General features: G+C 37.2%; 2 protein-coding genes and 1 long non-coding RNA gene across 3 annotated transcripts; 1 reads left to right on the top strand and 2 right to left on the bottom strand.

The window, feature by feature from the left end:
• Window positions 1-11: 11 nt before the first annotated feature.
• Window positions 12-960, bottom strand: LOC106456167 (uncharacterized). Its single transcript, XR_001290335.1, has 3 exons — window positions 832-960; window positions 194-667; window positions 12-87 (listed from the first exon to the last, which is right to left on the bottom strand). It is a non-coding gene; the product is annotated as an uncharacterized LOC106456167 (long non-coding RNA).
• A 260-nt stretch (window positions 961-1,220) lies between these two features.
• slc5a8l (solute carrier family 5 member 8, like) lies at window positions 1,221-8,348 on the bottom strand. Its single transcript, XM_005729801.1, has 15 exons — window positions 7,519-8,348; window positions 7,152-7,217; window positions 6,838-6,889; window positions 6,512-6,579; window positions 5,886-6,040; window positions 5,482-5,622; window positions 5,264-5,393; window positions 5,073-5,161; window positions 4,673-4,785; window positions 3,708-3,775; window positions 3,484-3,570; window positions 3,153-3,346; window positions 2,254-2,363; window positions 2,040-2,125; window positions 1,221-1,932 (listed from the first exon to the last, which is right to left on the bottom strand). The coding sequence occupies exons 1-15, from the start codon at window positions 7,870-7,872 to the stop codon at window positions 1,819-1,821; spliced, it is 1,827 nt and encodes a 608-aa protein (XP_005729858.1). The 5' UTR covers window positions 7,873-8,348; the 3' UTR covers window positions 1,221-1,818.
• A 1,731-nt stretch (window positions 8,349-10,079) lies between these two features.
• On the top strand, window positions 10,080-11,100 carry tshba (thyroid stimulating hormone subunit beta a). The gene is made up of 2 exons (XM_005729800.1): window positions 10,080-10,241; window positions 10,822-11,100. The coding sequence occupies exons 1-2, from the start codon at window positions 10,080-10,082 to the stop codon at window positions 11,098-11,100; spliced, it is 441 nt and encodes a 146-aa protein (XP_005729857.1).
• The last annotated feature ends 1,300 nt before the right edge of the window (window positions 11,101-12,400 follow it).

Raw genomic sequence — 12,400 nt, 5'->3', positions numbered from 1 at the left:
TAAGAAAAACCAACAACACAGCAAATGCTCCAAGTACAGTGCTGAAGACAATAGTCATATTCCTTTCAGAGACATTGAGGCCCACATCTAGCAACAAAGTAAAACAGCAAGAATTACCATAATCAGCAAATTATATTAAAAAAATGAATAGTTGTTGATAAAACTGCAGATAAGAATGGAGCCTTATGCTTACCTTGTCTGGTTCTGTTCATGGTAGTATGAGTTGCATTTTCAGTTGTAATTACTGGAGTACTTGGTGTACTTGAGTTATCTACTGTGGTCTGGATTGCTGCCGTTGTTTGTGCAGTAAATGTTGACATTTGAGTGCTAGAGCTTGTAGTCCTCAGAGTTGTACTGTTTGTTAGAGGAGTCAAGGTGGTTGCTGACTGAGAAGTCTGGTAGTGACTTGTCCTCTCGGTTGTTGCCGCAGTGGTGCTAACGACAGTTTTGTTATCCAACTGTGTGCTGGTATATAGTGTTGTCTCCTCAGTCAAATTTGAGATTGGTGAAGTAGAGTCAGACTGAGTTAGTGTCGTAAGGGTCGTTAAGCTAAAGGTTGGTTGAGGAGTGCTAGTCCCATTTTCTGTTTGGGCCACACTGAACAAAAGGGCCAGATGGCAGTAAGCCAGGGCAGTAAACTTTACATCCATGGCCTTTTAATCTGGAACTAGAAAGAAAAACATTAGCTGAAATCAAGACTGAACAAGACTAAATGTGATCTTTTTAGTTAAATTACACAAACATGTAAATCCCTCTTGTGAAATTTTAAGTAAATTCAAACTGTTTAAAAAACTAATTCTAAAAAAAAGAAAGAAAGAAAAAACAGCTCACCTTGTTTAGTTAATAAGAGTGAAAGCAGCAGCCTAGTTTAGTTTAATTCTCTGGTTGAAAGTGTGCCTCCATGTCTCAACTGACTGTTCACTTCCTGGATTGAAAGTGGCTGATACTATGGCAGGTGAATGTGGGCAGGGCAGTTTTACCCTTAAACTTCCTCTACTGTTTGTTACTAAGGAGACAAAGGCATTGTTGTAAGTCGGTCCAGAGATCAGCGTCTGTTTCTTTATGGGAAACATATTTTACAAGCCTTAAAGAGACAGTTACCAAAATGACAATACAAAAGACAATACATTTATATATATATATATAGAGAAAAAGGTGTGTGTGTACAGTTCATGCACTAAAGTTTTTTAGTTAGTTTAGTACACTTTTTTTACAAAATATTTTATTGACAAATTTGTTACCATCTTGTACAGGCAGCTCATAAAGAGTGCAATAGTTTCCATATAAAAGCAACTCTGTAATAAACAAACAGCCATTGTTCATGTTTCAAAACACTTCCTTCAAAACAGTAATCACACTGTACAGTAAAAGTGAACAATACTCCAATATGTATCTCTGTGTCGGCATAAAATTAAGTGCAATGCTCAGATAGATTATGAAACTGTAATCTGGTATCAGCAATTATAAAGGGCGATAAATGGAATAACAAGGTTGTCTAAGTGAACATGAAACGGGAACATCTCAGCCCATGGGGAGTAGAAGTTGTGGGCATCTGACTTGAATAAACAATGATTTCTTTTTCCATCATTGTATTAAATACACTGTTTCTGTCTTGTTGAAATATGTCAGTAACATAAATACAATGATTTCTTGAGTGATTCAATTTTAGATTTTCGACACATGATTAGTATCAATATAAATACCATTATCATCAGATGCTAATAAAGGGGTTTTGCTTGTGCTTTATGTGTGTGAGTATATTTTCTTAAATTTAATTAAAATGACCCCAAGACAGAATATGTCATTGATAGACTAATATTATAGTCTTGTGTTTTTTTCAACATCTTTGCTCATCACGTCGTCTTCTTTGAATCCTGGGTTGTCAGCTCCCATGCAAATGTTTGCTGAAGGCTTCTCTGTGATGTCTGATTCCTGTATTGGGTTAAAACATATTATATTTATAACACCAAATTTTTGTTTATTTTGGAGAGGGTTGCTGATATGTTCTTCCTTTGTTTGTTAGGGGGTAAGCATCATACCTTTGACTTATTGCACCAGCTGAAGCAGATTAAGTCATTCTTCCTCACAAACAGCTCTGAGTTCATCTTGTCTTGCTTACATCCACCTGTATATGTATAAAAAAAATACATACTCCCTCGATTTTATCCTTGTTTTGATATAATTGAAATACCATTATATTATGGACTAGATTTCTGCAGTGCTTAAAGTAAAGACTAAAAAGTAATATCTCACCTGTGATCACGCTCACAAGCAGGCCAGACACAATTGTGGTCAGAACGCCCAACAGAGAAAAGTAGACGTAAGACAGAGAGTACCAGGTGTCTGCTAAAGGAGGCCTATAACTGAAATGAACAAAAATCACTCATTTTAATATACTTAGACTATATATAAAAATTTATGTTTAAAGCAGACAACTGTTTTCAACTGTTGACAACTGTGTTATGATGATCTAATGTTGGCAGTGTTTGTTTTATGTGTGACTCCTCCCACCAGAGGATGGCTGTGGGTTTTTTCCCCTCTCTCTTAGGAGGTGGACACCTGGGCGTGCCTGGTAGTTGGGTGGAGTCTCTTGGATTAGATAATTGGCTAATCACCTCCCGTACTTAACTACCAGATGACAGCCACCTGGCCCCCTCCTCTCTCTCCTAACCTCCACCATCCAACAAAGAACCTGTGTTTTGATTCGTTGCTGTTTAGAGTTTCTTTGACAAAGTGATTTGCAAGTATAACCTCGTGTGTGTGTCTGGCGTTAGTACCTCAATTTTGTAAATAGCTGTAAATAGATTTGTCAAGTAGCAATCGTGTATTTTGTTCACCTTGTATATATCCTTCACTGCAGCAGCCTAGTAGGCGTGAGAAGCCATTTTTGTTGATTACGTTTTCTCCTGTTTTTCATTTACTTTTTCATTTTTCATTTACTTCACTTTTTTGTACAAAAAGTACAAACTTCCAGAGAAGTTTGTACTTTTTGTAGTTGATTCGTGAGGTTTAATTATGCCTTTTTAGACAGCTATTAAACAGCTGTTGCTGTTTTGGTTTTTTTTGTTAAATAAAAGTTTACTGTGATTTTTACTGTGTTGCTGAGTAGCAAAAGAAGGTTTTGCATCAGTCTTTTATGTAAAATGACTCACTCAGGCTCTGGGGCCAGAGTCACTGGACTGGTCCAGGGAGTTATTGTTGTATAGTTTTGGCCTATTGTGTTGTTGCAGCCTGCAGTGGTGAGTGGAAGAGGATTTGTCTTTTCAGCTGTTGGTGGGTAAATCTGGCCTCCGATCCCCACCCACAGAGTCAACACTAGACCAATGATCATTCCCACAAGTCCTCCCTGAAAAGTAAATATGAACACAGTGAACTACTTTCTCTAGGACGTCACATTTTTATTACTTTGGCAATATTTTTTTTTATGTGTTATCAGGTTGTGCAGTTGTGCTAGTAGAAGTCTGAGGGCAAGGAAATACTCACTATTGAGTTTGATGTGCGAAAAAACATGCCTAATAGATAGAGACCAAGGAGCGGTCCGCTTATCATGCCAAATATAGAAAGAGCAGCCTGAAAAGAAAAGGGGGGGAAAAAAGACAAGAAAAGAAAAAAGTAGTTTACCCTGTAGTTTGCAACTTTCACCTCATGGTGAAGCTGAAGAGCAATAAATGACTGCAGTAGTTTGTGTTCATGGTGATTCAGATTACCTGCAGGACGCTTCCCATCAGGGAAGCTACTCCAGCCATTCCAATACACACTCCTCCAAAGAAAACACCTGCGAGTAGAAAAATATAAAAGATCCAGATTACAACGTTCGCAGTGCAAATTCAGTTGTTCAGATAGGCAACATGTTTTACAGTTTTCTAGAACAAATGTTATTATGGTTATGCACACTTAACTCTGTTTAAAAGCAAATGTTTATTTGGGGTTTTTTTTCTTCATATAATTCAATTTATCATCATAACTTATGGAAAAATAAGTCCACAAAGGTGATGTGAGGCCAGTAGAAATCATGTTTTTTTCCTACCATAAATGATTTAGCACTTTAAAATGGACTGCAAGGAACAAAAACAGCATATTGATCCATACTAAAAACTGTCTGTATGACATAAAGAAGAAAAAGATAAGCTATGTGCTGCAAAAATATTTTCATAAATGAACGACCTACACCATAATTACACCTTCTGAAAACCGTAACAGTACCGACTGTTCTGTTAGGTCTGTTAATATAAATTATTAACAATTGTTTTTTACGACTTCATGACTTGTCTGTTTGCTGAATTGACAAGACTTCCTTTGTTCAGAGGTATTACGCAGGCTCAAATGATTATCTATGATATATTTCTAATCATTTCATAAGTTATATGGCGGAAATGCTTTGAATCCTTTGCTTAAAATAGCAAGATAAGATTGTTATCTCGATGTCACTTGCTCTCTTGCAATCTCAAAGGGTCTGGGATAATAGGAGTCTGAACAGTTGTTGGTGACTACTTATAAACAAAGAGCTGTAAAGTCTTATTATTAAGCTGCGTTATTACAGACACGATGAAGCTTTTATTCGGGGTTTTCAATTCAAATCACTTTAATTAATATATATAGCGCCAAATTGCAGCAACAGTTGCTTCAAGGCTTTTTTGGACTATTTTGGAAGTTTTTTGTTTCTGCAACTTACTCAGGCCCATGTTCATCCAGCTCACTTGCTTCTGTGTGAGGTCTTTGTACACTGGTAGAATAAAGTCTTCTACCGTGACAGCAACTAGGGCATTAATGCTGGAAGACACTGTGCTGAAAAATATACAAAGGTAAGCTTTTAGACTTGGAACACAACAGTCAGGCTGATGCATTTAAAATGATAATTACACACAGAGAAGCTAGTTTCAGGCAACAGATGGTACTTTATGGCATTATCTATGTCTAGTAATGCAAATGCAAAAATATTATCCTGTTCACTACTTAGTGACTTTTTCTCAGGCAGCAACAAAGGCAGTTCTTTTCTAAGAATGTTAATTTATCAGGTCTTGATCCCTGCACAGCTCTAAAATAACATGTTTTTGCATGTCTAAGGCTCTCACCTCAGGGTACCACTATATGCTGCAGCCACAAACAGGCCTGGAATTCCAGGGAAGTCTGCCAGAATATCCATCACAAGGTATGGGAACAGCTGGTTGATAAATATAACCCATGTTTTGTTACACATAATGCTTTGTTGCACAATAAAAGGAAAGGTGGTGAGGACTAAAGAGAAAACTGCAGGTTTACTTACTTGGTCAGGGGTGGCAACATCACCGTTTGATAGTGGATCACAATTCTTGTAAATGGAGTACATGGTGAGACCAGAAAACACAGCCAGAGTTACAGTTATCCACAAGCCGACCATATTCACATACAGAGACCTGAAAGATGAAAAAAGACATGTCAGCACATAAAATTTTGCTCAGACTCAGCAATGTACTGTTTGTATTGAATTACAGGAACGCTCACATTTTGGCATGTCCCAGGGTTTTGCAGGAGATATAACGCTGCACCTGGGACTGGTTGATTGCGTAGATTGCCGTCCACATTATGCTACCGCCAACTACTATGCTCCAGAAAGTATGTCGTTTCAGGGGATCTGGATCAAAACTGTGATAGAAATGTCAATAATATGAAAATATATTGAAGGTTAACTTTGAGGACTTCAGCAACACAAACCTCTAACGTGGAATGGCATATAGAAGCCAATTAGCAGGCTTCCCATCCATGATATTTATTTTTGGATGCAAAATATTTTTAGTAAATTTCCTTGGAATTAGTAATGACAGTTTATGTGATTCAAAAACCCTGCCCGTTTTTTATTGTAAAATAAACTCACTCACTATTGGACATAAGTCTGCTTGTGTACTTACTCAAAAGCTTGTAGTCGGCCTCCTTCACCAGCATCTTCCCAAATCTTTGTCAGGCCTCCCTGCAGTACAGCTCCTCTAGCTATAACAGCCACAAAACCTGCCAGCATGACCACCATCTGAAGCACATCTGTCCAGATTACTGCTTTCAGACCACCCTGAAGTAAACATTGATGTTAGAGTAAGCGTCACATTGTAAAGGTTTTTTGCAGAATCTGTCGAGCTGATTCCTTAGTAAGAGTCACAATAATGTTCGGATGTGTACAATTATTAATAATCAAGGAGCCAATAACTTTAATTTCAGTCATATGTAAGTGAAAAACTGCTTATTAAAACCTCAATGAACCAAAACGTTTATCATTAGAAATACCATACCATACCACCTTTACTTATAAAGCACTTTAACATAAAACCAGAGTTCACAAAGTGCTGTACATGCTAATAGCATAAGTAAAGAAAATTAAACACAACAGAGGAAGAGCCAGACGGCGAGCCACACACACTGGCGCCATCTTGAAACTTAAAACCAGCTGAAAGCATCCTCTGGCGTAACAACGTTTTCAGTTCATGCTTCTCTAAAACAACTAGTTAAATAAATCTAATACTTTTTTACATTAGATGGTACCAACCAAAGTGCAGTAGATGATGCACACCACTCCCGTAGCCACCAACACTCCCCACAGATCCAGTCCAGTGACTGAGTAATAAGAAATAAGCTTCATTATGGTTCTGTCTGCATCCTTTTTTTTTTTTTTTTTCAGTTTTTGGGTTTTGGTTGTTTTTCTAAATAAACCTTTATATAGGATAAACATGAAAGAATCATTTGTATATTAACTCAGGACTAATATTCCACTAAGAAGAAGTAGAAGTTTTATGAGCAGGTGACAGTTTAGTGAGGCTTAAAGCTAAATGTCCTTCAATTATCAAGATGTGTTTTATGAGCTTTTTGGCTTACTTTGATTTAGAGCAAGAGCTGGAGCATAGATAACCAAACCGGTATACAGTGCCTGAGGAAAAATGTCACCATTAGCTGATTACATGGAAAAACAACAAGCATATATTTTATATTAATGCTTTCTTGGAAGTGGAAGAAACAGGTTTACATAAAGTCAAACAGAAAAAAACAGCAGGTGCTGTTTTCATTTTACCTTTAACATTTTAATCATTGGTGTTTCCTCAACTTTTCATTCCTAAATAATTTTAGTTTTAATAGTCAAAATTCATAAAGTAATTGATCATATATTTAATCATTTTAAACTCTTTGCTTACCGTCTGGACGATGTACATTGATGTCCCAATTATCCGAATGGGGCGGCTGAATCGCAACTCCAGGTACTAGAAATGAAAACGAACCCTGGATATCAATAGAAGGATCTTTTGGTCCACAAATTTGCTAGATTGCTGTACTGTGTACTGTATTTTTTAAAAATAAAACTTCCAAAAAAATACTTTAGATATTTCTTTGCATACTATATTGGAATCACTTTTAACAAGTAATGAGTAACCTGTAATGAGTAACCTTCATTAACCAGCACCAAGCTGTGTACATTATTTTTGTTGTTTGCTTTATTGATCTTTGGCATTTTAAGTTATTTCCTGATTCATATGTTCACCAGTGTTTCTACCATCTCCCTACCTCATAGGCACTGGTGACCCCCAGTCGGTAGAAAAGAGGAACAAAGAGCTCAGCACTGATTGCAGACATGATAGCATAGGCGAAGCCAAAAATCCAGAAAGCAGATCCAAACCGGTAGGACTCAGCAGGTGTACCAATGACTGTGATGCCAGACATAAAGCTGGCAGTGAGCGACATGGCAACTGGCACAGCTGTCATTTGCCGTCCACCCAGTAAGAACTCCTCGCTGCTAGCCTCCTTGCGACCTCGGAAAGCCTGGAATAGGCCAACGCCAGCTGCCACCAGAATTATTCCAGCAAACACCACATAATCCCACACAGAGAAAGTTGCCACTGGACCTCCTGTACCCACCATGGTTGATTCAGTAGGAGAAGCAAAGGGTCTTCCTTTGACACACAATATTGAACTTCTGTCAGAATTCAATAACTTTCAATCTTACAAATATAGTCCTTCCCCTTTAAATTATCCTGAAATTGCCCTTAAATCCAGTTGACATGCAGTGCATTTCAGAATCAATTGTCAGAAATTTAAATCCGCTGCGTAGTGGAAAAGTTATAGCTTGACCTCCTCAGATTTTACAAGAGTTTTCTTGGTTTTAGTCTTCAATTATTTGCAGCTTAGCCACTTTAACTATAAGAAAACTTTCTTCGACGGATGAGAACATTGAGGTAGTTCAACTGTCTCCCTTGTTGACAGAAATCTGGTCCACTCTGGTGGTTCCTAGTGACTATAAAGATTAGTTCACTTTAGTTAATAATCTATCAAGGCCACTACACTAAGTAGTAAAGCCTTCTGTATTTTTCCTAATTGTAAAAACTGATGAGCCTCTAGTGTGTCTTCTTTTATGACACGTTATCACGTGTTGTATTCTTTTTGGACAGAAAATAATGTTATTATGGTGTCACTTCTTATTAAAAAGAAATGACATGTTGACACACCTATGAGGAGTCTGTGTGCAACTCATGGTTATTCAGTATTTATTGGTCATGTTAAGAATTTCAGGAGGAGGAATGTGGGTTAAATATTTTGGGTTTTCTGACATTGTGTTTTATTTGCCATACATGTCATATGTGATTGCTAATGCCTTACTTAGCATTTCAGTATTTGATTATCTCTCCAGTAATGCATAGAAAAGCACAAAAGTCACACATCTAGTGTCAGTGAAAAGCATAGCTACAGCAAAAAAAACTGCACACTAGAGAGAAAAAGTAAGTGTAATCATTTGCACTTACTAGTTCATTAAATATTAGCAGTTTCATGGATGGTTTCATTCAAGACGTCTTTTATGAGAGAATCAGTTACTCTAAATTCTTAAAAAGTTAATGTAAAATTCACTGTTTATGTATGTGCATTTGAACAATAGCTGGGGAGAACGAATTACCAGTTTAAGGTGGAAGCTAAGATTGTATTTTACTGTTCAAATGTTCAATGTATCGTAATCATCTTGTGAGCAATATTCCTGGTCACTGATAAACTAAATGATGACAGCAGGTTAACCATGTACATATACTTTAACGGTAACTGTAATTAGAGCAAAAACTTTTACTCTAAAAAAAAACAAACCTTTTGACTAAAATGAAAAAGAAATCAGTATATCCAGCTCCTGCTCTGTACTTCTTTGTTGTCTAATATTTTTATATTTGCATTGATCTTAGTGGGCTACAGAAACACAACAATGGCATTCAAAACAGTTGCAAAATCACTTAACGTGTCCGAGACTTTGACTATGTTCGACAATCATTAAACTAAATTACAGATAAGGAGACACAAAGTGAAGGTGAGAATTGCACTCTTCCTTTGTTTTTTTTTTAAAGATGTTATCATCAGGAATTCATTCTCTCTATCTTTACAGTAACTTTTGCTTTAGTAATACAAAATCGGGTTGTATAACCCTTTTTGATTGTGTTGTACCAGTGTCATCTCTGGACTATGACTGTTGAGTGTTTTGAGCGACTCACATTGTTGCATGTTCTTTGGTGTCACTTTAACACTGCCGGTGTGCAACTCTGCATTATAAGAAGTTTTCAAGTTAATTTTTACATAAATGAGTAACAGATTGGCTTGTTTGGTAAAGAAAACATCTCGGGTTAAAATTTGAATGGCCCTCTAATAAAAAAAAATGCGTTCTTTAAAGCAGAAAATAAGCTTTTTGTGTGTTTTGTGACATCTAGTGTACAGTAGCTTAGACTACTTTGCACAGAGCCACATGGCTAATGCACGAACTTTGTTTACCAAGGAAATCATTATTCATGTAATCCACATAATGGACTGAAAATTCAACAGATCGTTTTTTGTCACAGATAGATAACATGCAGTTTATGTAAAGATAGATTAAGATATGTTTGTATAAATACTGCTTAGCAGAGATGTTTGGACTCAGAGCATCATTAGGCCTGAAAGTGCCCACATCTATCAAGCAGGTGACTCATGCATACAGAGGGTAAGAAAATAATATTCAAGAAACCAAACCTCTGATCTCTCTTGTATGTTGTTGACTGGTCTCTTTACCTTTTCTTCCCAAACAGGACCAAAATAGACTAAGATTGACTGAGACACATAACATGGAGGTTACAGTGTTCAACTGCTGGCTCTTTTTTCTGATGTTTAGCCCTGCTGTTCCCATGTGTTTGCCCACTGATTTCACCCTGTATGTGGAAAAGCCAGAATGTGAGTTCTGTGTTGCAATAAACACAACCATCTGCATGGGATTTTGCTACTCAAGGGTATGTATGTCTAATGTTAAAAAAAAAAGAAAAAGAAAAAAAGTCTACATGTTGTTTTTGGTTATTGAAAACTGGAAGTGCTTAGTAAATAATCGTTTTTCCATATCAAAAATTATATGACAAGAAATATGAAACAAAATATTAGAAAGAGATATCTAAAAGGTAGTAAGAATATGTGATTTTTGGCATATTTTTACATAGTTTTATTTAGTTTTATTTTAGCATTTTTTTTACATAGTTTTATAAATGCTTTGGAGACTTTATTTAGATGTTGGATGGGCTTTACACTGAAAGCTTACAATTTCCTTTGCGGTTTTAATGTTGTAAATTACTAAGAAATTTTTAAAAAAGCTGGCAAAACCCCCCAAAAAAAGGCACTTCATAATTTGTCTATTGCAAATATTCGACATAAATAAATAAATACATATCAAGACAGACTTCTTATTAGCCAATGTTATCAGACTTTAAGCTAGATAGTCACATAAAAAAATATTTCCAGCACTTTTTCCCCAATGTTATCTAGATTCTATGTCATCGTCATTCGTTTAGTTTGATCTCTGTGCTTATATGTGATAACCAGGACAGCAACATGAGGGATATTCTTGGCCCACGTTTCCTTGTCCAGAGGGGCTGCACCTATGATAAGGTTGAATACCACACTGCTATTCTGCCTGGCTGTCCCATTGAAGCCAACCCTGTCTTCACCTACCCTGTGGCTCTCAGCTGCCACTGCAGTGCATGCAGGACTGACACTGATGAGTGCGCACACAGAGCCAGCATGGATGGAACAAAGTGTACCAAGCCTGTTAGGCGTATCTACCCATATCCTGGCCACAGCAACTATGTTATCCCTTTTTGACTCACATGTTCTTGTTCCCATAACAAGAACACTGTTTTAGTTGTGGAAGTACATGACATCCATATTCTGAGAAAAGACAAGTGTCATCATATACTGTCAGATCTGTACCGTCTGTACCTTTCCCAATTGTACCAGCTTTTTAAATTCTGCCTTTGTTAGCCAATATGTCCGTGCTGCAGGCTTGCTTTTAACTTTACAATGAGTGTTGATCCTAGTGCATTTTTCCTGTTTTCAGCATTATATATCCATTTGTACTTTCTTGTGAGCGTGACTCTCAGACTTATTGTGCTCGGAAAAGGGCAGTCTGATTACAACTGAATTAAAGTCTCTAAATAGCTCTCTGACTAAGCAGTACTTGACTTAATCACATCCTGTGTAAGACTTTAGCTTTCTGTTTACTACACACGGCCATGACACTCACAACATCACTGACTATATTTACCTTGATAGTCATTCTGGACAACCACGAATTGTTGACACAACTAAAGCTGTTTCCAAAAAAGTTATGACATTGTGTAAAATGTCAATGCGATAATTTACAAATCATTTAAAGCCCATATTTAACTGAAAACATTCAAAAGAAAGCATAAATGGTAAATGGCCTGCATTTGTGTAGCGCTTTACTAGTCCCTATGGATCCCAAAGCACTTTACACTACATTCAGTCATCCACCCATTCACACACTGGTGATGGCAGCTATATTGTAGCCACAGCTGCCCTGGGGCGCAATGACAGAGGCGAGGCTGCCAGACACTAGTGCCACCGGGCCCTCTGACCACCACCAGTAGGCAATGGGTGAAGTGTCTTTCCCAAGGACACATCGACCGAGATTGTTGGAGCCGGGGCTCGAACTGATTACAAGACGAACTGCCAACTCTTGAGCCACGATCACCCGAGCATAAGGAATAAGGAAGCTGATGGTGAACACTTTAGGAAACTTCTAATAACTGTTGAGGTTAATTTGTGACACAATTGGGCATGAAAAATGCATCCCAGAGTATTCTAGAAGTAAAAGTGGTGATGGGTTCTTACACTGTGAGTCATCAGTATATCTTTCTTTTTCTTAATTGCTTATCCAGTTCAGGCACCATTAATACTCAACGCCCATACAGGTCTTGCAACACCGTCCTAACATGAAGTCTTTTTCGGGGTAAGCCAAAACAAAACAAAAAAGCTAAACCAGAGTCTACATATGTTCCAAAAGAACGCCTTAATGAAAGAAGTGACTGGGAGCTAATGTGGTAAGCCTGCAGTCTATTACCATTGACCCACTAAAACCATTTTAATTATTAAACAAAAA

The sequence above is a fragment of the Pundamilia nyererei genome, unplaced genomic scaffold (assembly GCF_000239375.1).
Source record: "Pundamilia nyererei isolate P.nyererei 1_Seehausen unplaced genomic scaffold, PunNye1.0 scaffold00034, whole genome shotgun sequence".
Classification (NCBI taxonomy): Eukaryota; Metazoa; Chordata; class Actinopteri; order Cichliformes; family Cichlidae; genus Pundamilia; species Pundamilia nyererei.
The sequence above is the reverse complement of the archived record's forward strand: the minus strand, read 5'-3'. Positions and strand labels throughout refer to the sequence as shown.